Source organism: Apteryx mantelli, chromosome 7, assembly GCF_036417845.1.
Source record: "Apteryx mantelli isolate bAptMan1 chromosome 7, bAptMan1.hap1, whole genome shotgun sequence".
Lineage (NCBI taxonomy): Eukaryota > Metazoa > Chordata > Aves > Apterygiformes > Apterygidae > Apteryx > Apteryx mantelli.
In genome coordinates, this window is record NC_089984.1 from 31,614,863 (window position 1) to 31,641,119 (window position 26,257).

At 44.2% G+C, this 26,257-nt stretch overlaps 1 protein-coding gene across 1 annotated transcript in view; it reads left to right on the forward strand.

Annotated features, from left to right (window-relative positions):
* SORCS3 (sortilin related VPS10 domain containing receptor 3) overlaps positions 1-26,257 on the forward strand; it is a 315,056-nt gene that overhangs the window by 85,359 nt on the left and 203,440 nt on the right. The window contains exon 2 of the mRNA XM_067300219.1: positions 19,428-19,495. Within this exon, the coding sequence (XP_067156320.1) occupies positions 19,428-19,495 (68 nt within the window). The remainder of the gene's footprint in view (positions 1-19,427; positions 19,496-26,257) is intronic.

Consider the following 26,257-nt stretch of genomic DNA (forward strand, 5'->3'; position numbering starts at 1 on the left):
TTACATTTTAATGCAGTGACTTAGTTTTCATGTGGACGGTATGTAGTATCTGGAGGGTCAGTATAAGAATAGAGCTCTGGCACATCCTCCTACTTTTTTGTGGATATATGCCAGGAAGATTGGCTTCTTTGAGCCTTTTACTGCTAGAGTTGGAGGCAGAGAAAGGTTTCCCAAGAAACACTGCCCCCTGGTTGCACGCAGCTCCTGCAGAAGCAGTTACTGTCACAAGTGTCTTTGAATAGTCTGGCTGGGAGCGTCTGGTTGAAAGAAGTGTCCACCTTGAATTGTGCTGATGCTGGAATAGGCTCAGCTCATTTTGTGGAGGTCTTCTGCTCTCTGATTTTAGGTGCCTGCTAGTTTTCCAGGTTGGCATGGAGCTGAAGTGGTGGTATGGCAAAGAGGTTTCTGCCTGTCGTGGTGCGGTCTGGGTGCCATCACTGCTTCCAACACAGTATCTGTGAAAAGTGGGAAATACTCTGGAAAGTGTGGGCTTACAAGCCAGCAGCATTGGCTTCAGTTTCTGGCTTCCTTGTGTGATCTTGGGAGTGTTTGACCTCTTTTTAATTCACGTGTTTCCACTGATCAGTCCAGACTCTTGAGGATATTTTGAGGCTTACTTCAGAGATGAAGAGGCAGATTCAAACTGCAGCTGATAAAGCTGTGATCATTTGACCTCTCCGCAAAGCACAGACTCTCAGCTGGAGCAGTGAAGGAGCTTGTACTCTTCAGATCTTGAGTGGGGACTCATGCAAGGGGCACTCATCTTGCACCCTCCCATAGTAAGGCTTGTGCCTCAGGTGTTGGCAGCCCAGTCTCAGGCCCCTATAGGATCCTGCATGCCAGATGCAGCTGAGCAGGTTGATATCTGATCCTCCAGCCAGCTCTGTTCACCTCATGAGATGGCAGAGTAGCTGAAGTGGCTGTGGTGAGCCTGCAAGCTTGCCTGGTTGCCTCTGAAGAGCTTCCTGCTAGGCTGCATTTTGGGCTGCAGCCTTGTGCCGGAGCCCCTGCTCTGCGATGACGCGCTGTCCTTGTGCTGGAGCTGGCAGTCCTTGGCCTGGTGATACTGCCACAGGTCCCCAGCGAGCCCTGCCTGGGTATGGCTGAAGGGGACACAGCACAGAGACATATCACAGAAGTGTTCAGTGAGCTGGAAGGTCTGAGGTACTGAATAAATATTTAGAGTGAAATACACTCGTATGCATAGAGTGAAATACCCACATACGTATAAATGTATATGGACAAAAGATTTCAGAGGTGGGAGGGGGATACATGTTGCAGGGCTCTGTAGGGAGCAAAGGGAAAAGATGGTATCTGAGGGCACTGTTACGGATGGCAAGAGCTGGCAAGGACTAGGTGGGGGGGAGAACTGTTCGTGGAGGCTGGCGTTAGCCAAAGAAGGTCAGTCTCTGTATGTTGTTGCTTTATAGCAAAGAGAGATCAGCTCTCCCCCCTCTCTTGACTGACTAGGGGGGGGTCCAAAGGAGACCAGCCTTCTCGGGCTTGCACTGGCCTTTGTAAAGAGAGGAAACATGTAAACCTGATGTCCGGAAAAAAGCTTTGAGGCGCAGAGTTCTCAACCAGTCTGGGGTTATCTTGTAAAAGTGGTTACCTCGCTTTACAGCTTGAAATCTACCTTGGACAACCTGTTAGTGATTATCCCATAGGGACCAATCCTGTGTTTTCTGGATGAGCTAGTAGGCCTCTTGCACCTCTAGTTTCTATTGTGCTGTGACGATGGGGATGATTACTATTAAAGGCCGTGAGAAGCAACGAGTCAGCTCATTGGCAAGCTGCTATAATTCACGGGTGTTATACATGGGCTGCAGTTTGCTTAACATCGCAATCTGTGTATTCTAAATTGTTTCCATAGTGCTTGGCCAATAAAATTACAGGTTTATTGTGTTCGTGTGGATCTCTTGTTTAATCAAGAATGCCATGCGTGTTGTGAATGCTAAGCTGCTGCTCCAAAAATACCCCTTGTTCTCTTGATGTAAGAGTGCTTGAATCAAGTTGGTTTTATTTTTCCTTTACATTTTAATGTAAATCCGGTGTTCTTGAATGTGAAGGGCTCACAGCACCTGCAAGTACCGACAGTAGCTGTTCAAGAGTGTTCAGTACTATTCTGACTTTAGCATTGCTAATCTGAGGTATTCAAAACAGCCTGAGTCAATTTTCTTACTTCTTCCGGGGGGGGGGGGGGGGGGAAATGCAGTGGAGTTTAAAATCATTATATAGCTGTATCTGTAGCTGTAAACAGATAAGTAGCTGGATAGTTATCTATATGGATGTATTAAAAAGAGAGGATATGACGTTTGCTGTGTTTTGGGAAGTGGAAGTCAGAGATTTTAAAATGAATTCTGAGCGTATTTTAAAATTTCCCCTCTGAATTCAGAAAAGCAGGAACTGAGATTTTTCTGAAATCATCACTGGCCTCCAAGAGCTAGGGCTTTAAGAAAAACGTATTGCAATGGTCCGTGAAAGATGACTTGAGCTCTCTGATGCAGTGGAGGTTTGACTGCATGCTGCTAGGCCAGTTTGGCTTGTGCCTGAACCCCTGATGCCTGTTTGTTGTAGCACCGAGTCTCTAGTGAGAGCCGTCCTGATTGTGATGGTCTCACTGTGTATGTGTGTGTTTGTGTGTGCATGTGGGGCTTTTGGAGTCAGACTTGTGTTGTAATTACTGGAGAGACTTTAACAATTGCCTTTTCAAAGGCTGGAGAGTGCCTTGTTCTGCAGTTGCAGATATGTGAATCTACACAAGTTACAGTGTTACAGTAACTAGTGATGGTGGAGCTGATCTTTGGGGCATTCTCTCTCAGTCATGCTATAAAAGAGCCTAGAGAAGTGATTTGTAGATGACCACCCTTGTGGACATAAAATAACAAAGGCTAGACTGGCCTTTGGACTTGCTGTTTGGTCTGTCACAACTACTTTAAGAGACATGCTCCTCACTTTTTCCCACCTGTGCTTCATGCCAGGACTGGTGAGAGAGCCTGTACAGAGCTGGCACCCCGACACCATCAGCTTGAAATAGTCCGGTGGTTCACAGTACGCTCTGGCCTCTGGTAGCAGTAGAAGATGTGGTCCCCCTCCAGCTCAACATTTACTCACAAAAAAACATGTTGCTGTTTGCCTTTGAACTTTATTCCACCTTTGGAGCAGCCAGTACTTGTCATGATGAACTTCTGCAGAGTTGCGAAGACAGAACAGGAGACTTGAATCTAGTTTATGTTACATTCCTCTGTCTTGGAGGCTCTTGTGGTTATTAGAATTATTCTTAATTATTAGTTTTCAGCCATCATATCATGAGCTTTGGGGATCTGGTTTTGTTTGCTGAAGGATCAAAGCATAGAGAGAACTTGAACTGGAACTTGTGGAGATGACCTAGCTTTACCTTAAGAGGAATTTACAAGATTATTCTCTAGTGCCCTGTTTAAGATTTTTGTGTTCACATGTCATATGAGAATGGGATTAAATTTCACCTTCAGACAAGCCTTGTCACCTATCTCTTTCCTCATTGCCATCCTGGGACAACTGGCAACTATTGCTCCTTTCCAGCTTAGGCTCTAATAAAAAAGAACAATGTACGTGGTGTGCCTGGCCCATCTCCAGCCCACTTTTTCATTTCAAAGCTGGTGCCAATCTTGTGTTTTATTGTGCAGTCATTACAGAAGCTAAAGAGACTGGATGGCACAGGGTGACAGATGGGTCTGAAGACCTGCTCCTGTGACTTCGTGGTGTTTGTGAAGTCAGGACACTGGGTGGTGACTGGTGAGGGAGAGAAAAATAGATTATTTCCATGGAAATTTAGGGTTCTCTCAAAGCAGATACAGTTCTTCCACAGAGTTACCCTGGTACATGCTTTACCCTATCATAAAGATGCCAAGTGACTAATTAAAAAAAAAAAAAAGCTTATGTCCATGGAGAAACTAGGATATTGAATGAAAACAACAGAAGTACTATCAGACTTGATGGGTGATTCAAAATGAGCTCTGGTCCCTGCTTCATTCAGTGCAAGCTCTTTATACTGGAGTCGAGGACAACAGTTTCTGTTCCCTCTTGTGAGAGAGTGTGAGAACACAGTAGAAAAGAAATGGCAGGTTGGATAAATGGTAGTATGCTGACTCTTGATCAGATAGTTTTTACTGCTGCTCCATTGCCAGGAAAGATTCATGGGTCTATCTGTAGCTTTTATACAAAGCTTACAGGCATCCAGAAGAAACACGCATCATCCTGAATTGGATTCCTACCTCTTGCTTTCACTGATACCTTCATCACTGTAATCATCATCATCAAGGAAGTTGCTGTCTTCTTATGCTCTTTTCTTTGTGCCACCTTGCTATGTGCTGTAATTTGTAGCCGTCAGCACCCTCCTCTGCTCCCCAGCTGTTCATCACCTGCTCTTGAAACAGCAAAGAGGAAAGTGAAGCTATTTGGCCTTGCAAAACAGCCATTATGGGTCTTGTTTAGTTACTTTGCCTTCTCTCTTTGTGTGTCACTGCACAGTTGTTCCCTCTTCTGTTTCCCAAGGGCAGAAGGATTTTTGGAAGCTTTGAGAAATTTCTGGAACTATGGCAACATAGGAATGGTCAGTGGGACTGTTCATGTTCTCTAGAGCCCTTCTCCAGTAGTGGGCAGTTCTTGATGTCTTGGTTGAAGACAACCCTACACCCTACAGCAGGTGGATGTGAAATTACCAGGTCTCCTGGTAGACCCTGCAGAGCTTCAGACCTTTTTCATCAAATATGAGGTTCTGTCTCTTCTCCCGTCTCTCCCTCCAGGATTTGGGTTCCAGATATTCTTGTCATGGAGAAGAGAGCCAATGCAGGTGTTGAAATAGCAAAGCATTTAGCCTTCAGTTTAAATCTGTCCTATCTGTCACAGCATGCAAGACCAAAACAGATCTATCTCTTGGGTTACAGCACCTCAAATCCTGCTCTTGGAAACAGTCCCAGTTTAAATGTCAGTCAGCAATGTCCCAGTCATTATGGCCAAGATTCCTGTTTTCTGCATGAGGAAGGATATAGACACTAGCTTGAAATGAAGTCTGCACTTCAACTTCTGTGTTGACTGGAGGGTGAGAGTGTTGCAGGATCATGATATCCTTAGAATCAGAGAAAGGGAGTGATCTTATGAGGTCAAACCATCTTGGAAGTTTTCTGCTGTAGTGAGGATTGCATGGATCTGCAGTAGGAAGTGAGGAGGTGTTTTATATCTGACCAATTGCCCCTGAACCCCATCCAGCACCAGGGGGTCTGCAAAACTCAATAGTTCTTTGGATTCCTCCTGTAATGCTGATTTGCCTCTCTTCTTTTCTACAATATATGTGCAAAACATAGAACCTGTAGTTGTGAATTTCCTGACTTTTATGGCTTTGAAATTCTCAGCCATAATGTTGCATTAAAGGAGATTTGAATCCAAGTTCCTCTATTTTTCTCAGCTTCTTTTTTTAAGTAACAGAGCACTTAAGTCTGTAAGAAAAATTGCCCTTGACAGCTTTAACTGCGCTGTTCCACATCTCCCCATGTAGACATTAGCACAAGATATTTCTAAAGTGGGAAAAAGGTATTTTTCTTTCTTACTGAACTCAAAAACAGATGAACGGATTTTGTTAAACTTGCCCCAAACAACTGCAATACTGGGCTGACATCAAAATCTGTCATTTTATTGCAGTTCCTGCCCCTCTCCTTCTCCCCTAGAAATTGGTGCCAGTCCTTTTGAGGAAAAAATTTGTGAAAATACATGGGTTTTTCCCTTCCTACAAGGTCAGATTTTTAAGCAGCTATGCAAATATATATTTTTTATTTGTCTTTAAGAAACAGATGGGGAAAGAGGTCATTTTGTATTATCTGTATCTTTCTTTCAGAGCTTTATTTCCTTGTCAATCACAGAACTAGTAATTGGCTGCTTTGGAAGATGGATAGTCCGACTTGAGTCATAAACCACGTCACTGGAACTGTGTGTTCAGGTCCCTGTTCTGCCATTACATATTCTCTCTGGTTGTGGATGTGTCCTCTGGGGCTAAGGCCATGGGGTGAGGTTATCATAGCTTCTTGCTGTTTAACCCTAAGTTAGGTTAACCTTGCTGAGGCGCCTCGGGAGCTCACTCTTCCACCTTGCACAGAGGGAGGCATCCCATCAGGCACTTGAATTCACAGTCCTGAAGTCTTTACCTGACTAAGCACAAAGGAAGAGAAACTGTGGTGTCCCCCGTGATCCAGGTAATGAAGTACTCACGTCTTCTGTTCCACTTCCTCCCTTCTTTGGGTCTTTGATGCTATATTCCACTTCTTAGGAGCCTGCCTTATCTCTGAGTAAAGCTATTTACAGGCTATTCTCATATGAGTCACTTTTGTTCTTTCTTGGTGGTGTAGCTGCACTCTGTGAAATAGCTAAATGTCAGTGGGAGGCACACCTGAGCCCATGGCACTTGCTTCCTGAGAATGTCTATCAACTGGCTGATAAAGTTCTTCGTTGCTTTACTAGACAGGACTCAAAAAGCACAGGCAACCTGGTGCGTAGGGCTGCTGTCTGGAAGGGGTGATGTGCAAGCTTGGATATCTCATAAAAAGGAGGAAGCTGAATCTAAAATTAAGAGCGCTGCATCCCCTGTTCTCTTGTATAGTGGTGAAACTACTGCTAGTGTCTTGTGTCGGCCAGTTTGCTTTCAACATGTCTGTTACTCTGGACTCCACAGGAAAAGGAGGACAAAGACAAAGGAGGACCTTGTATCTGGCTGGCTCAGTGTGGTGGATGTACATACAGGGATCATTCCCAGCCCAGTTTCTTGAAATCTGGTTCACTAGTTTTCAGAAAGTCTGCTGGATTAGGCCCTTCAAAGGAGATAGTATCAGAGCTCTGGGGGTGTTTGGTAGGAGCAAGGAGCTGCTCTGCACAGGAAAAAGGAAAGGAAATTGCCCCAGAGAGAGCAGGTATTCTCACAACAACAGATGAAAATAATTTTGCTTAACAACTTAATGATACAACACAAAGAATAAATACAGAATAATGCAGCGGAGCTATGGCGCAAGGAATTCGGGCACTGTAGTGATAATGAAATGTATACACATGATGGGTATGTCAATACAGAATAAAAATGAAAACAAATGAAAAATAAGAAAGATGATTAAAAACAAGAGTAAAGATTAGTCAAAGAAATACCAGTAGGGAAAGGAGCTATTAGGGCAGAGTTTGACCTTACCTGCCACAGCTGAGACACCAAGTTTCAGAGTAGGTTTGGAGATCTGCAGATAGGAACCTCTGCATAAACATAGGTTCAAGGATAGACGAATGTGGTCAGTTTGACAGACCACTTTTTTATTACCCTAATATATAAGATAATCAGATCGTTTAATCTTAGTTGAATCTAAATGATGTAAAAAATATGTTAATTGCCTAGTTAGCACTCTGACTGTTGCTTCTGCCCTTTTTCCTGTGGAGAGCCTTCACTTGTGTTTCTCTCTTACCTCCAGTATTTTCTGATCCTGTAACTTCTGCTTAGCCTGAGCCTGACTGACCCAAGTTGCCTGCATTAGATACTCATATGTTCTAAACTATCCCTTATATTTTTATCTTCCTCTTTCTCTAAGGATTCTCGTATTCCGTTTCGCCTACTATTTAATTATATTTATTATATAAATACTCTGCGTAGGCCTATTAAAAGAGTAAGGATTAAATGATGGGTTTATACTAGTGATGTTACGTGCCTTCAAGGTCAGGCAGTAAATGTGGAAGAAAATCTAAATATCTGACTTCAGTGCCTGCAGTAATCGTTGCAGAACAATTTGTGCATTTTGTTCTTATTCCCTCTGTGCCTCAGCTGGTCGTCTGGAAAACTGGAGCAATCTTTATTTTCCTGGGCTGTTGTGAGGAAAGAAATGTGCCAAAATCTAAGGTAACTTGGCTTTGTTCATACGAGGATCCGGTAGCAGGAGCTTTTAAATGGCCATTAAAAGCAGATAGAAGGGCTTGGCAGGGACTGGACCATAAACAGAACTGCCCCAGTGAGAGCTGGGGTTTGGTCTGTGGCCCGTGGGTTATGTCTGTGCTTACATCGGTCAGAACTGCTGTTTCACACTCCTTCGCTCTCTGTGCCTCTACCTCTCTGCTGCTGTTCATTATTTAACCCTGCGACACTGTTAATTACAGTATCTTTGTGGAAGTGTTCTAGGAGACCACTTTTTTTTAATGAAGCATGCTGTGAAAAATAAAAGCTGAATGGCATTGTATGGCACAGCTGTGCCTGCAGACTGTTCATGTTAATTTGAGCCTCCAGAGAGCTGTAAATAGGTGCCTTCATCCGTATACCCCTCCCCTCAAAGGGGATGGCCTGCCTTCTGCAGACTTGGGTCTTTCCAAAGGTGGATGCTGATGTTGTGGTAAAGATTTATTTAAAAAGACACCAAACCTAATCTCCTGTTGTCTTTGCTCCTCAGGAGGTTTTTTTTGCCTGTGTAACAGCAATACGGTATGGATGACTGCAACAGGACATATGGGGACAGGATGATGAAGTAGGGAATCTGTCAGTGTGGGATATGAACTCAGATTGTTACTGGGAAAAGCCCAATACTGGTATAAGAATATCTGATAACCTCTGTCAAAATGCACTCCCTTTTGCTTACGATGCCACCAGACTAAGGGTGATGGCACAGTAATTCTGGGCACTGGGTGTGAATTACTGCACTAAAGGCATGGCTGATGCCAGAGGAAGGAGAACTGCTACCAACAAAAAGGGGACACGTGATTGAGAGGCGAAGCCTTCAGGAAGGTATGAGCAACTTTGTGCAGGAGAGAAAATGAATGGACAGGCTCTTATAATGAGCAACTGCTTTAGCTGCTATAAGCCGTTTTTATATACATATATATATATATATATATATATATATATATAGCAAAGCATAGGCTGCAACATCCTGGGGTGGGGGAACGTGCATCCAAAAGGACTCTGCAGGAGCAGGGTGAGCTAGTGGGAAGCACCGAGTTTAGGGATTGTATTTTCTAGAGGCTCGTAATCTTTGGGTTTTGTATGCTCACTAAAGCAGTAATTTGTTTAGAAACTTTGTGATGTCTGTTTCTGCATCTGCCTACAATTTGCTTCATGAGGCACTCGGATGTAAAGTGCTACAGGTCTGGGGAAAATATTGGATTGGAGACCTGAGAGTTGGATACTGGCTTTCAGCCTGCAGAATGGGTGCTCAGCGATGCGCCTCTCCCTGGGACTGCGCGCAGAGGGCCAAGACTGAAACACAGGGCCGGGCTGCGCAGCTGCACAGGGCCAGCAGCTCCAGCAGGGAGGTTCCCTGAGAACAGCCTGGAGTCTGACATGGCAGAACAAAAAGTGGCCTGCATTTTTTGGAAAAATCAGCTTTATAGGAGCTATATTTCTCTCTTCCTTTTAGAATGGTTTAGATGCAAAATTCCCTGCCTAGTTTAGTTTCCTTTATGAAATCAGTCAGCCTTCAGTCCTCAAGGAAACCCCTCACCTGACCTGGCAGTTTATAGTATCTCAAAGGGCGGCTCTGTCTTACCTTCCATCAACCTTTTTTTTTTTTTTTTTTTTTTTAATTGAGAGCTTTCTTCTGAAGGTAGTGTACCCAGACTTTGAGTTCAAGTCATCCCTTCCTTTCAGGTTCTCATGTCAGAAGCTTTAAATTGCCCTTCAGTGGGTATGTGACTCCACAGAGTTAAACTGCTGCACAAAATCTGCAGGCTCGTAGATGGTATCAGAAGATAATTGGAATGAGAGCGGAGCTAGCAAAGTAACTGGGGCCTTTTTTCATTTTCTTCTTGAACTTAGGTAAAATTGTGCACACAGCAGCTTTAAAAGGAAGAAGGAGGAGAAGGGGAAAAAAGATAAATTAAATTTCCCAAGGCTTTGGTGGAAGTTTCTTAGCAAAGGGGAAGAATTGGGAGATATGATCCAGCATGGGTTGCTGAATCAATAAAAATAAATTATGAGTTCTTTGCTATCACCTCCTATAATGTATGATAGGAGACCTTTAAATCATATCACCACCTGCCAAGAGAGATTGTATTTATGTTTAACTGAGTTACACAGAGATAAAGCTCAGACTTCTGTTATTTTAAGCAATCTAGATGTCTTTTCTAGTGGGAATGTATGTTTATGTGCAGCAGGGCCATCCAGAGAGCTGGGGAATGTTCTTTGGGCACAGCTGTGCCTTGCCAGAGGTGTGGGTCAGATAGCCTGGGGGGGTCTTCTCCAGCTCTGATTTCATGGTTAGTGACACTTGCAAACTGGGAGTGTTGTGGGCACCTTCTCCCCCGCCCCTTCCCAGTGTGTTTATTCATAATAGTGTGGGATCCTGCTTAAATGTATCCTGTGTTTTATTGCTGGCCTGAAATGGTGATTAATTCACTATGCCTTTCCCAGAGACTCTCTCCTGATGCTGGATTGCTAATAATTCTAATCATATTTAGCTTTTATGGAGTGTTTTTTTTCCTACAAAGAGGATAAAGGCTTTACAAACTGACCTGGTAGCTGTGTTTAGGGCTCTGCTGCAGCCTTTGGGATGCAACCCAGCTGCTCTCTAAGGACTGAAAAACATACTGGAGGCCTTTCTTTTATTTCTTTAGGAAGAAGATGTTGAGAAAGTGATTGTTTGTGTGTGCGTTTGTGTGTGCGTGCTAAAGGTAAGTATGTAGGTAGGCAGGAGGTATTTGCTGAAACTTAAGCAGGATTTACCAATCTTTGGGGGGTTTTTTGTTTTTTTTTTTGCTTTTTCTTTTCTTTTTCTTAAGAGAATTGGGATGTCTCTTTCTTCTTTTACAAGTCTTGCTCATACTGTGTTTTTTACTTCATGCTTGTGCAAATGTGTCCTTGCAGGCCTGAGCAAGGAAAGATCCTACAGATCTTTTCTGCTGGTTCTTCCGTGTTCCTGGGAGGTTCCCAGATTGCAGTACACAACTCACCAGTAGTATGTGAGCTTCTTGGAGCAGGAGGACATCAGCTGTTGCCGCCTCTGCTGCTCCTGGTGATGGTTTTGACTTTCATGATTTGACTCTTGATCCATTTGCCCAGCAGGCCTGGCCTTGCCCAGCCCTGTACAATTGTAGCTGTGTACTGAGATGGGGTCCTGAGTGTGAAGGACTTGCCTTGCAAAGCATCTCTGTGCAGGGATTTGCTAGAAGGGCTGGAGATTGGTTAGACAGTCTTCATGGAAACTTCTGAAGTCAAGGAGTTGACATCCGTGAAGACTGGGAGTGAAGAAGCTTTTCAGGGTGAGCTAGGAACAGGCATGCATGTGGGGCCATGCGGGCTGGTGGGTGATGCAGACATGAGATGAAAGGCAGTGGACTTGCTGTGGAGCTGTATTGGAGTCTCAGGGCTTTAAAAAGGTACGTGCTCCAGGTGATGTTTCCTGGTGTTGAGGTGTTGAGAGCACTTCTCGCTTCTCTTCTTCATGGATTCTCTGGGAATCCAGTCCCCTAGGAGGCGCTGAGCCAGTGCTGGAGAGTTAGGTGTTTTTTTTGTTTGTTTGTTTGTTTTGTGGGCACATTAATAAATTTTTTTTAGTCTCCTTATGACCCGTGAAAGTTGTGGAAAGTGAATATCCAGAGACTGCTCTTATTCTGTTAAGATTGTTAGAAATTGGTCAGCTGGTTCAAAAATTATTGGTGGTGGAAGAAACAGAGAGGGAAATGAACAGGCAGATGAAACATAAAGTGTGACTGTATAAGCCTTCTTTCCTTAGGAAATGAGACTAAAAATATAATCAAAACTGCTCTCAGCACTAGTTTCTTTAACTCTTGGCTGAGCAAAGGAAGCAGGAGGTAGGTGGGGATGGGACTGGGAGGATGTTGGCCCTTCTGGCTTAAAGATATTTCTAGCAGGAACTGACCCTAAATGATTTGGTAACTTCTGCATAGGCCTGCCTTGTAAAGGCAGATGGAAATTGAGCCCGCTTAGAGTAGAACAGACACAAAAGCCAGCATGATCCAGCTGGTAACGTGCGAGATCCAAAATGCCCTGTCCTGCCAAGTGAGCTCCGTAATGTGCAGCAGGGAGATGGAAGAGCAGCTTGTCTCAGTTGCAGAACCTGTACTGCTAGAGGCTGTGAAAATCGCTCTCATCTTGAGTGATAACTGGAACCTGTGCTTTGGGAGCAGGAAAATCTGACTTCTTTTCCCATGTTGTAAAATTTTGCAGTCAGGTTCCCCTCTCGAGTCCTGGAGATGTTAGTTATTGCTTTGGTGGTGGTGTTATTTGCCTGCAGGCCAAACCGTGTCATGCACTTCTGTGCACAAGGCACCTATGAAGGTATCCTAACTGTGACAGTCCCTGCACCAAAAAGCTTAAAACCAAAAGTGCGAGAGAGCCTGCTAGGTTCAAGTCAAAATCCTTTCTTGATCTCAAAATTCTTTCTGTGTGATCGCAGAAGGGTAAACCTGTGACCTGGGACAGACGTCCCTCTCTGTGCTGGTGCCATCAGGTGCTTTTTCTCTGGGCTGCTCTTGCACTAGAATTGCTGGGGCAGGGGACCAGCCTGCAAGAGTCCCGCTCTGCTCCTGCTGGTAACCACCAGGAGGAGGGATTTGTGCTTTCCAGAGCTAACTCCTTCTGCAAAGCACCATAACGTTTTTCTTAAGCAGATTCTGTTCATTCAGTCCAAGCCCTATAAATGGGATTTTTAAACTACTGCTTCTATCCAGAGGGGTCCTCTGTGAAGATAATGCGATCTGTCTGCAGCATCCCCGGGGAATCCATGGGAAGACACCCCTGGCTCTGGCTCCAGCACTGAATGCTTATTCCACTGCTTGATTTACATTAAAAGGGAGGCGCACAGAGGGAGGAAAGATCATACTGTGGCAGTTTTCTTACTGGAAAATGAAAAACAACACAGGCAAGGGAGGATTAAAGGAAAACATCTTTCTTTTAGTTTTTAGTTTTTGTTTTGAGAACAAATTTGACAGCCTCAGCAGTCTGGAGATCACAAGTTCACTTGAATGTATTTTACTTTTGTGTGTGATCTCAGGACTTGTCTCTCCCGGTTTCAGAGGGTTCTTTTGCCAGCACTGCCTGAAGCCACCCTCAGATAGTTTTTCTCTCTCCGGAGTCAGGTCCTTTGCTGCTGCTGAGGTTGGCATCGCTTTGTCCTTGTGAAAGTGTTGCCCCGATTTCCAGCGTGCAAAAATTGGCCTGTATTTGTTGTTAGTACATCTATTGCTTCCTTCACATGTCTTAAGATATGCAATTCCTCAACTGTTAGTGTCTGGAGATGCCAGTTTCTTCAGCTAGGCTGACCAAGCTGGCGAGAAGATAGACTGGTATTTAAGGCATGTGTGTTCCTTTGCTAGTCACTCTGTTGCTGGGGCGAATTGAGACTGTGGATTTGTCTTCCAGGAGATGCTTGTTAGCTTAAATTAACTAAATGTGTTGAAGTGGATTATTTCAGCCATGTTAAACTCCTGGATGGAGACTCTTTTTCAAAACTGAAGTGATCTTTAAGATGATTTCCCTGTTTTACTTGCAAAGTGAATTGAACCACACTAAAAGCTGATTCCGATTCTTCTTCCTGAGTGTCCCCACATGGAGAAACACGTAATCGCTCTCTGCCTCTTGTTCCTCATCAGCAGAACAAAGGTGACGTTACTTGCCTTTTTTCGTAGTGGTGATGCTCGCTGAATCGGTTAGTGTCTGTGGGATTTGAATTCCTCGCATGGGAGCTTTGTGATAAGGCTATATGCGTCTCTCGCCCGGAGACAGCACTGTTAGATATTAGCAACTGCACCTAGACCTCCAGGGCAAATGGGGATGGTGAGGTTGTATAGCATGTGCGTATGTCTGTATACATACATACGTACATATATATATATATATACACACACACACACACACATATATATATATACCCTGCATAACTCTGTTAGTTTGTTGATCAGTTCACCTTTGATTATTAATTTTGTGTCTTTAAAAGGTGAAAGAAAGAAACAGCTAGGGACCTTGCCAGAGCAGTGCTGCTGGCGTTGAGGCCCCAGAGCATTTTAAGCCAATTTGCCTTCAGCTGTGAGCGGTTCAGTGCGATTGTTTCCCAGTAAGGCTGTGTGTGTTCACATTTTTAATTTGCTTGCTGGGTGCTGTTGCTCTCATGAATTGGGGAAAGGCAGATGAAAATTGCTGACAAGCTTCCTTTGGCAGTGTAGGGGGAGGAAAGGTTGCAGGCACCATGGAAGTAGGCTGGAAATGGAGTCCCCGACCCCAGCGTGCCAGAGCGAGCAAGCAGAGCGGTCTCATTTTTCACATGTAAATCTGTCTGCAGACAGATCTCCTTGTTGTGCCGTGCGCTGCACAGTGCTCATCCCTCTGCTCGTTATTAATCACACTCTGTAGATATGTGGACAAGGCTGCTGATGAGTTGTGTTAATCTCCGTGCTGATAGAGCAGGACCGCTTAGAAGGGAGATGAATCTCGCCAGGTGGACCAGTGCTGGCCTTTCAGGTGTCTACCTGAAGTGATCACCTAGTCTCTCCATCTGCTGCTCCTTTTCTCTCTCCCTTCTGTGATAAGCACGTCTCCTGATACAGGAGCACAACTGCCTTTGACTTGACACTTTTCAGTTGTTCTGAATTCACTATCTACCTGCCGAAGGAACTGCATACCTTTACGCTCTACTTTGTGGGAAACAAAGAGCTAGGTATCTACTGTGGGGTATATGCAGAGAGTTTCACCGGTTTGGAATTGGCAAGATCTGGGGGAGGATTTAATGAACTAAAATAATTTTCCTTCCTAGTAAAATTTTACGGCCATAAAAGATCCTTATGCCACAAAATACTCTCAAGGGCTTCTGAGCCCTTTTGTGATTTATAGGCTCAGAGATTCCTAATAATTCTCCGAACAATAGGAATTCCTTTAGGGATGTGTTTTCCATGTGGAGCAAAACTGGGGCACCTGTTTCTGTTTATATTTTCTCCTCTTTCACATCAGTTAAGTTGTGTCAGGAGTTGAGGCTGCTGAATTGGAAACCTGTTGGCCTTTGTCTAGAGAAGAGGTACATCATGCTAGACCTGGATCTAGTGGTTCAGTATACTATACAGTGGGATGGGGGGATTTGTCAGTGCCAGAGACTCTTCATCTGTATTATAGCATAAGCCATTGAGGATAAATAATTGACAGGGGGTGGCATTTTTGTCATGTAGACCTTATAGCAGGTTGTTCAGCAGGTAGTGTAATTTCTTCAAACCAAAACCATACAGACTCTGGGGAGACGTGTGTAAAATAAAGTGTACAAGGAAATTCTTGCAGGACTGGAATTTCACTTGTTTCCAAAGAAAAAATAATTTTTCTGACTATTCTTCCCCCATCGCCACGTCTGCCTTGAAAACCAAAACAGTTTATTGAATTTTCAGGTCATTTAGTTTTGTGTAAGCTCAGCTTTAAATTGCAGAGGGTTTGTATTGCCTTAAGGGAGTTGTAATTCAGCCTGACCTATTTCCCTGCTCTTACCTTCGGGCTGGTCCTCCCTTTTTTGATTCTCAGCCAGCTGAGCTGCGTGGCACCTTGGGGGATACCCGACTCTGGGGTGTCTTGGGAAATGCAATGTGACTGTGCAGAGCCTGGCCCATAGAGAAACGGGGAAATTCTGCATCTGAGCTGCGTTCCCTAGAGTGAGCAGTAGGATCCTGGAGAAAAATGCAATTCAGCATTGAGTTGACTTGAAATTAATTTTGGGGGTAAGTTTGATGGACAGGAACAAGGCAGTTTCATTTGGGACTGATTTAAAAATGCCTAAGTGAAATTTTCTGCTGTTTCTGAATCAATATCACTTGGAACGCTTCTCCTTCCTCCCCTCCTTCCGTGTGCCCCCCCCCCCCCCAAAAAAAAAAAATCTTTTCATCTTGATTTAGGCTGAAGAGTGGGCATTTCCTATGGGATGGCAATTCTAGAGTTTTCTCAGTTCAGGGAAGAAAATGTTTATTTTTGTTTTGAAATAGTGCAATAAATGTGAAATCTCCAATTTTCAATTAAATCCACTTTTTAATGTGGAAAAACTTCAGGATTTTCTTGCAAAATGGCTTTGATGCAGAAAAGCCATGGTTATTTGTTAGTATTGACAAAGACAAGCTAAGTTTCTTCAGTTACAAAGTAGAAAAGGGAATCAAATGGCTCAGCTTGAATCAATGAGGGTTTTTCTTTTTCTCTCTTTTTTTCCTGACCAAATTCAGTTTTTCAAAAGTTGGCTAATTTTCTTTACAGTTTTTTTCCGTTCCGTTTCAACTAAAACATTAAATAACAGAATGTCTCTTAAAATCTGATACTTGCCCAGGTCGGCCCCTGACATCCCTGCCTCTAGTGTTGTCGTAGCACAGTTGGGGCAACATGATGTGGAGGCCTCAGAACAGCCTCTTGAAACGTTTTGAAGTTTCCTCTGCAACTCGGTGTCCAGAGAAGCATCTGAAAACAACCCAGGAACCGGCTTTGTCTTTTGGGCTTTGAGCTGTGGCATTTCTGTAGCAATTAAATTTGCTCTTGTAGCCTCACGAGGCAGCGTTGGGGGGGATATGCTTTTGTAGCTCTTCTTGGGAAGGTTGAGTGTTAGGCCTCTCCAGTCCTTTCTGGTTTGCAAGCTCCCAGACTGTGGCAAATGTTACCTTTATTGAATCTGAAGTGTCTTGTCTCAAAAGCAAGCTGGGGCAGGGCAGAAGCCATCTGGGCTTGTAGTGCAAGAGTGTCGCTTAGCCTGGGTGTACACGGTGAGTGATTTTATGGACAGCTTGTTGTAGGGGATTGTACTGTGTATTACCGCTGCCTCAGGCAACTTGTGCTATTGCCTAGAACCCTTTGAGAGATTTAACTGCAAAGGGATGCTTATGCTTTTGCTTTTCATGCATTAACAGCAAGCAGGGCTGGATTTTTGTTAGTCATCCTGGGTGGAAATCCAGAAAAGCCCTACTAAACAATATGCTTTTACTTTGGATTTATACCCAGGACTTGAGTAGGATTCAACCCACTCTTGCAAAGCTGGTGTTATCCTGCAGCTTGCAAGGTTTACAAGAGATAAATGATGCTTTTGAAAATACAGGGCCTAGGAGACCTGTGGAGAGGCACACAAAGAGCTGGGAGAATATGGATGCTGCCTCCAATGGGAATTGCAACTTAGGGGAGAATTATTCTGTTGGAATTTGACCAGGACCCAGAGACTTGATTTAATGTTTAGGGTTGGGTCCAGGATCTGCAGAACTCGGCTGAAATCTTCCCTTTGGCTTCTGTGGGATTAGGTTCCAAAACGGGAAAACTAACCTTGTGAAGCCTCCTGAGAGTTATGAGCCATAGGGGAAGGGTGTCGTTTCCGGCTGGGCAGCACTTGTGCTGTGGTGTACGGCCTCTGAGAGACTGGTAGGGGGCCATCACACCCTCTTTAGAGGGTCCTATCTGAGTCTCTGTAGGAATATAGTGAGCATCCTAAAAATGTCACACTCATCTGGTTTCAGCTGGGAGCAGGCTGCACTGCTTCCATCGGCTGGTATAAGGGGAGGGAGTGTACAAACCTTGGTTGTTGCTATTTGCATCTGGTTTTTCCCCTTGTGTATATAAGGTGTATGCAGAGTTTAAGCTGCAATAAAAATGGTATTGTCCTTAATTCCCAGCTGCACAGCATTGGTTTAATCTGACATGGGCTCGCATATGCTGACTCGAATCTGCCTGGCAGGCTCCTTTCCACACCCTGCTGGAAGCTGCTCAGCTTTTATCTTCTGTGTAAAGCTCTCTGCATGGGGAAATAAAGGGACAAAATGCAATCAAGGGAGGGGGAAAGGGAGTCCAGTAGAGAGGATGCTCAGAGCGTCTATTCTGAAGCCATTAAGTGGGGTATTGGCTGCACAGTCACGTACCAAGGTCCCTTACGATTTGAACGGGTCTCTTCCCGGTATTGTGCTGACAGTAACCGACTGCTGCAGCCTCAGTGTTGTGATATTGATTAATCCTTTGGCATTTTTCCCTTCTGCAAAGCTTTAAACTCCTCTCCCAGCAGCCTTTCAGCCCCAAAGAAAGGTGTGGCAAGTCCCGTCGCTGTGGGAGGAGGAGAAGGGAGGGAGAGGTGGCTTTTGTACGAGGAAAGATCTGTCTTGCTTAGGAAAACTAAATGAAACCATGCCATTGGGTGACATCTCTCATTTGCACCCATCTTTTCACCAAAATGTGAAGTACCTGTTGTCACCCCCCCGCCCTCAGTATTTACTAAAAATTACCCAAGATACTTTTAGCACCCAAGCAGATGCAAGGGAAACAAGCCTGCTCTTGAACTCTGCAAGGAGGAAGCAATGCCAAAATGTTAAAAAGGTGCAAAACTAAAATGAAGAGATGTGCCAGAGCTCTTCCCAAGGCCAGTCCTATTGAATCCGAGAGGATGAATTGCATGTCATGAATTACACTAAAAAGCAAGGACTGGATGCTCGAATGCTCTTAACTTCCACTGAGAACCTCCAATCCTGCTGCAGAAGTTCTCATCCAGTGCGTCATTTCGCACCTGACTGGAGCTGGGAGCTAGCTCAGGGGCTCACAGGTTGTCTGAATGCCTAGCTGTCGTTTTGGGGGAGAGAGGAATTAGGTAATAGCTGGTAACTAGGAGGATTACATTTACCCACAGCAAAAACTAAAGTCGGAACACCAAGGATGCTTAGAAGGAAATTACACTCCCCTGTGATCCCCCCGGTGCCTTTTACCTCCCCTCTCCTCCTACCTCAGTTTTGCAAGGACCTGATTCAGGAGTTTTCATGGCTTGCCAAAAAGTTAGTGGATCTTTGAAGGCTCTTGCTCCCCATGAGTGCTGATGGTAGAGCCGAAGTTTTGTCATGCTCAGAGTCTAAGCCGAATGCTGCACCCAGTGCCCCTCTTCCTTAGCGCTATGGAAAGGTGGGAGCACCTGGAAGTCGTATTCTCATGCTCCTAGAGGTCGGAAACACCAGGCAGAGAACAACAAACCTCATCACAGGCAAAATGGACTGTTTTGCTGGGTGGGGATCCTTGTAGATGAACTCTCTGTTTCTTTCCGTGGAGGCTCAGGATTTTCACTGTTAGCACCTTGGGAAACAGAGGGGGGCAAAGGCAAGTGCAATTTCTGGCTGGACAGTTCAGTTAACAAGGGCGCATCTAGTTTTATCCCTAACATTAAATAACCATAGATGTAGAGAAGGCAGCTCACAATGTTCAGTTAATTCCTGTTGGCATGTTTTACTTCAAATGCAAAACATCCCAAGGATTAAAATAAATGTTACTAGTTACACGATGCATTAAGCTAATGATTTTTTTTTTTTTTTTTTACCTACTCGATCCTATAATACCCTAACTTTAATGGATAAATACTAAGCTCTCCTTTGGGTGATTTCAGATGCCTTGTATATTGTTGTATAGTCTAAAGGAAAACTTTTCTCTCTTTCTTTCCCCTTTCTCTTCCTCCCTCCCTTTCCCCCAGGTGATTCTCATTCTGACAAAGCTCTACGACTTCAACTTGGGGAGTGTTACGGAGAGCTCGCTGTGGAGGTAAGTGGATTGTAGAAATCACAGCAACTGGCACGGAGGGGTGCACTGAACCTTGCATAAAACTGGAGGGTGAGCAAGGGAATAACTGAGTGAGTTGATCGGGGAGGAGCTGGGAGGGAATCCGAGATAAACTGGGGATTTGCTTTTTGGAAGAAGAGCGTGTGATTAAGAATACATTGTTTAATGAAGTGGGTCTGCAAAGGAGAGGGTTGCTTGATGTAAGGTGTCAGCCTGGTGTGTAGAGGAGCTTGGTTTTGTTCTCTTTTCACCTTTGAGTGTCCTCAAATAAGTCCATTCGTTCCTCTGAGCCTCTGCCATGAGGCTGGCAATGATGTCGGACTCTATAGGTGGTAAATTGAACAGTGTCCAAGTTTGTGTAAGTGATACAGTGCATGGTATCAACATGGCAACAAAGCACCATAGCTGCAGCGTTTGGTAAGAAACGGCTTGTTAGTGCAGGAGTGTCTAGGTGCTCTCTTCTGTGGCACTGAAATACTGGCGCGTGCTGATGTCCCCTAGGAATTACTTAAGAAATCCTGACTCCTTGCTTGGTGTTTGCTGCTGCCTAGAGCACAGCCTGTACCAGGCACTGTACTGTGTTTGCTAGTCCACGTCTGTGCAAAGACAGCTGTGTTATGCAAGCTACGTTCCTCAGCCCTGTGAGCTGAGGTGTCCGTCTTGGCAGTGGATCCACGTTGATGGGGGCCGTGAGGTCCTTAGCCACCAAACGATGAGAGGTACCACAGTGAGGTGCTTGGTGTCTTCTCTGATACAAGTAGGCTCAGATGTTGTCATGTCCTTGCCGTGTTCCTAGTCTAGCATGGGAGACAGTGTCCTCGCTCAGGGAAGGACCCAGCTAGACAGTGTGTGTGTGTGTAATAAAATCCTCTATAAGCAGCCTAATTCTTTTACAAATTATCCCTATAAATTATCATAGCTCCCTCTGAAGAGCATCTGTCTCTTGGGGATTGCCCCTCCACACCGCACCTGTGCTGTGGAAAGGACATGCATTTAACAGAGTTGTTGTTAGGTGTTGTTTACCCTATGGGACAAAAAATAAGGGGGGGGGGGCGCAGAACAGCATTTTGTGTCAGATGTTGTACCTGGTGTACTACGCTTATTGCTCAGCCTGCAGAAGGAGTAATTGGTGGAGCTGTCAATGCATTGTACCCATAGCTCTGGATGTGAGCCGCTTGTTGGCAGATGGTTTATGTTCTGAGTTAATTTAAAAGCCCCTGTTTGGAGGAGACTTTGAGAGTGCGCTGTGTGGTTATTTCCCAGGCAACAAGAGCCAGTTAATGCATTAAGGGTTAATTGTTGCGAAGAGCTCTTGAAACTTCTCAATTTGCACAGTACCTCCAAAGCCTAATTGCACTGTACCATGGTAATGTGCAAAAGTATAAATAACCATGCAGCTAATAAGAGAGCGCACAGTCATTTCCACTTACCTGGTACTTTTCAAGGTATTTAAGCCTTAAAAACTTTTGCCTCTTTACCTAACAAGTACAAATGGCACTGTGATTGTACTTTAAACGTAATTGCGGAGCAATCTGCTCTGCATAAGTAACATAACAAGCAGCCAAATCCTATCCTAATGCTGAGATCGCAGCAGCACCTGAGCTCTGTGCAAAGGTAGCAGCAGCATCCCTTTTGGAGTCTTCCCAGAGTGACAAAGATGCAGTCCGTGGTCAGTACAACCGAATGCATCTCGTAGTTGTTCATCTGGGCAAACGTGCCAACTTGTGAATGCATTTCAGTCTGTTCCTGGACAGCGCGTTCTCTTCTGTAGTGAAACCGGGGCCAGCGTGGGGTCCCGAGGCTCAGACAGGTTGAGAAGTCAGAACTCCTGGGGTCTCTTCCAAGGTCTTGGAGGAAAGGAGTCAACTACAGATGCTCAAGTAAGAGCTAGTAGGTAGGGCTACAGGGCTTTAAACCTTAGTGTTTTCTACCCAGAAAATTCAGGATTAAACCATGTTGTATTTTAGAGGGGAATGTGGAGCCTTAAAGAATAGTTTTCAGTTCCTTTGGAAAGGGTGTTGTAGAAATGCAAATAGATACTAAGTGGAAGCAATAAGTCAAGAGGAATTGACTCCTTTTCTCAGGATTTTATGTTCCATTTGCACATCAAGGCCTCTGAGTCTCTGCATTATTTAAATGAATACTTTTCAATATTTCTTTTCATTTTTGAGCCCCTGAAATTTTCAAAAGGAGGATCTGTCTTTGCAAAGTGAATTTAAGCCTTTTGGCAATAGCTTTGCTTTCCTTAGTTACTTTTTGCAAACTCCTTCAGAGTCATCCTTGAGCCCTAGGAGCTGGTAGGTCACAAGTTGAATGCAACTATCGAGTAATCATCAAAAGACAGTCCAGATATTTCCAGGTGTTTTTTGTTTTCCTTTGTATTTCCGGGGACTAACGCACATTCCTTCTGCTAACCGAGAGTTCTGCTCCTATGAGCAATAGTGCCGTCTGTGTGATGTCTTTTCTGAACGCTTGGCAAACACAGTTGCTTCCACAAGAGAGGAGTGGCTTTTGTGGCAGAGAGCAATGAATTGCACGCCAGTGCTTCAAAGGATGCTAGGATGGAGCAGGGTGCAATGCAGTCTCCAGTTATCATCTTGTCTCTGCCTGCTTCATGCATCAAAAGATTCTGCTTGGTTCCCCTGGGCTGTAGCATGAGAGGCTGCTTTTAACGGAAAGCTGAATTGCAATATAAGAAAAATTTCTAATCCCTGCATCTAAATTCAAAGACAAGTAAATCAATAAGAAAACATCCTGAGTGTAATTAAAAAGGGGAACAAGAGCAAAAGAGGGAGAGAGGAGAATTAACAGTTACGCTATGAGCTGCTCCTCTCTCAGGCTGATACACGTTTAGACAGAGGAAATGTTACTCAGCATTTGAATACAAGAACACAGACATTGCTCTAATAAGTAAATCCAGGCTTCTGAGGTTGAAAAATTCACAGAAAAGGCCTCTTGTTATTGGTACCAACCAGCTTCAAAAAAAAAAAAAAAAGAAAAGAAAAAGCAACCAAACAACCCCTGCAGCCCCCCCTTCTGAGTATCGCCTCTCTTCTTGGCCATAAGATTTCTGTCAGCTGTGGTTTGTATTTTTGTTTTTTCCACCAACTGAGCAGAGGAGATTGTTTTTCTCCAGTGAAGGCAAGTATCTTATTGTTGTTGTACCTGCCATGGTATGAGACATCAAAATTTTGGGGGAAGAGGTCTTTTCATATATCAGTGAATGTATCTGGAAAAATTAGATAAGCTTTTCAGGCGTGCAAACCCTTCATCAGTTCTCATTGCCTAGTGAAATATCTAACTGGGTAACTGATGAAAATCCTAGCTGAAATTCTAACTGCTTTTAATTAAAAATTGGATTGAGACTTGGATGTATGCTTTCTCCATCAACAGAAGGAAAATACCTCTGCCCCTTTCTGTGAACCTGAATGGTTTTGATTTTTAAGTGCTGTTGGAGAAGCTCAGATTCCCAAACCCTCTGCAGGTCAGGGTCCCTGCATCAAAATTCATCTTCCGCGATGAACTGTCATCGCACAACTGTGATGCATCGTGAAATTTGAACTCCCTTCATCAAGAGTAGGGACCCGCCACTTCATGGGAATTGTAGTCCAAATAGGAATCTGTCTGACAGGAGAGGATGGGAGAGTTAGGCAGGCGAAATACAGTGCCAAAAGGCACCATTCACAGCTAAGAGTGAAGGGTTTTTGCCTTTTTCTGTGGAAAAACTCAGACATTTTATTAGGTGGAAGAGAGAAGGGGAGATCTGTTCAATGGCTTATTTCTTGAAATGTGCATGTTCCCAGCGTTTCCAGATGCAAACACAGAAATTGTGGTAAGTGAGTTTTGATTTCAGACGTTATGTTCATATATAACATATGGGGAGTTTGTAGGTTATATGCTGGGCAGAAAGAAATTCCTTTCATTAGTTAATCTTATTGCTATCCAGTTGTTTCCTTGTTGTGTTGTGAGCATGGATAAACGGGAGGAATTTACTGGGCTCTATTTCTTATTCTGTGGGCCTTCTAGACTTCTCAGGTTTTGCAAGCAAATAGTGATCCATGCACATATTCCCTTGCCTGCTGCTAATCCTATCTCCTATTTAAGGTGTACAGTTTTGAGGCAGAGTTCTGTGGACGTGACATTCTGGGATAAGTATTTGAAGTTGCCATTATAATATTTTAAGTTTTTAAAATGTTTGCAACTGTTTTTAGCCAGTGTGGGCTGAGAAGTTGTTTCTGCTAAGAAAAATAGAACAAAAGTTTTCTCAGTTGTCATGTTATTTAGTATCCAGCAATGATTATAACTGTTTGGATTGCAGTAGATGAAAAGACAGCCTCCATCCCGAGGGAGCTTTCAATCTTGAACTAAGACAAAGAGACAACAGGATGATACAACAGACAGGAGAAGCACAAGTTAACAGGGAGGTATTTATGATCAATGTGATAGCCACAACTGCAACACATCAGCTAATTAGGCAGTGGGGAGCACTTCAGATTTTCTTCCGAAGTGCAAGCTCTTGCGTGTGTCAGCTCTGAGGCCTCACTGCCATTTTACCTGCCTTTGATGGGTCCCCTGGAGTTCCCCTCCTCTGCCTGTGGTCCTGACTAAATTATTTAATGTTACGTGATGTCGGCCCATGCATTAACCCATAGTCAAAACCTTGCCTGGCTCTTGCTGCTTAAGAGGCTAAAATGTTACTGGAGGAATTCTTACATATATTCATTCTTGTTTATTTACCAAAAAAAAAAAATCATGTTTCCATGGCTGTGGTAAAAAAAATCCCCAAGCCTTTTTACCCTTGTGACCACTGTGACTGAAGAGGTCTGTCTGTCTTTTTACCCTCTGGATTGAGTTATGAAAAACTTCCAGCTTTTTAACAGAGGTGACTGTAGAACAGGCTGGCTACAACTTGTAGCTTGGAGATGAGAGGAGTGAAACCTCTCAGCTTAGCTGTAAACTTTCTTATGGCTTGCACTGTTCTTTCATTCAGTTCTGTTCAAACTACCAGAGGGCTTTATGGTATTTCTTCCCCTATCCTTGCCTCTAAGCCTCCTACATTGCTTCTGGAGACCATCAGCATCTTTCAGTGTACCTCTAGTATTTGATTCTTTTGCAAAGTTTTATTGCTCATGCTGATTTCTGTGCCCTATGTTCATGTGTTACACAGGGAACTGGCTTCAGGTAGGTCTGCTCTGAATGTGTGAAATGGGGAATGCAGTGCGAAATGCCATGTGAATGGCTCACTTTTGGGAGATGGGGCCTAGTCTCCCTTTTCCAAGTTTATCTGCCTCCAAGATAGGTGAGGCAGGGGTCAGGAGACTGCTTGCATGACTTGAACTTTCATATCTTCCTCTGCAATGCAAGCAAACCTGAAAAATGGTCTTGGCAAAGCCATAGCTTCATTAAAAGCCTGGTTCTGCCCTATTGGCAATGCATTATTTAGACTGTGGTGTTGAGAATGACAACTCCTAGTCCGATCACTACCTCATACTTTGTACCAGTCAGGCTCTGCCCATGTTTTGAAATAAAGCATTGTGGTTTCGCTAGAACTTGCTGTATTGAAATGCAGTCTCCAGACAGCCACCATGACCGGATGACACCCCCCTGCAGTACTGTCAAGTTTTCTTGTATGTATTGTTTTTCACTATTACGCTGATAACGTGTATTTTGTATATATGTTATTTTATGAAGGACTGTATTCAGGCATAAAGTTATTTGAGCTGGTCTTTGAAGTAATGATGCTTCCCATTACTGTATATTATTTGGCACTTTATAACAACATTACAAAGTGCAGAATTCCTCTGCTGATGAAAAGAAGGATTTAATCATACCTGCAATCACCATCTGTGGACAGAAGCAAGGAGCCAGTTGGGTGTGCAGGCATATTCCTGACTATTCTTGGATTTGAAAACCACGACACCCAAAAGTTTGGTTGCTGTTGTTTGTTAGAACCTACAAATAGCCTAGCTCAGCGATGGCTGTTTTTTCTGGCCGTAGGAGCCACCTGTCAACATCTTTGTGGCTGAGAGCCACTAGGTGCAGACTGTTTGCTGGGAACTGCAGCAGGTGGTCACAGAAATGACAGGGCTTCCCCAGGGCTCCCAGCACCCTGAGATGGAGTTAGGGTGGACATTCAGCAGCATCTCGGAATAATCCAGATTTTAGCCTGTAGTACTTCTGCTGACTTACCTCCTTCCCACAGTGGGCGATTCAGGCTACCCTGGCTCAGTGCAGCCTGGCTGTCAGTCAGGAGATGCCATCTTGGCATGGGAGCTATGCTTGAGCTGTTTGGAAGATGCACAGTAGCAGTTGGCCCATTCCTGAGCTAACTGCTGCCAGGTGAATATTGTGGTCATTTAATAAAGAGAAATTCCTTGGCTCAAAGAGCTGTGTAGTCACTACCCGTGGAGAATAGAAAATGTAGCAGTCTTGAGCCAAGTGAAAATTCCTTTTTTGCTCTCATAGCTAAATGCCTGCTTGTTTTTGAGAAACAGGTCTTGTTCTCTTGCTCAAGCTGACATACCAGGTTTGGCAGGAACTCCTGACATCTGTGTTTGTCCACCTGTGCATGTGTTGCAGCAGGCATCAGAAAAGTGGGTCCTTGTTAAGAAAGAGGAGCAGGAGAGAAAGCCAGACAGGTGGCCAGAGCTATTGAGTATAGCCAGGAGAGGAATTAGTGGCTAAAGGGCACTGTGTTAGGGACCCTGTGGGGATGCTAAACTTTCATAAAAGGTTAGACATAAA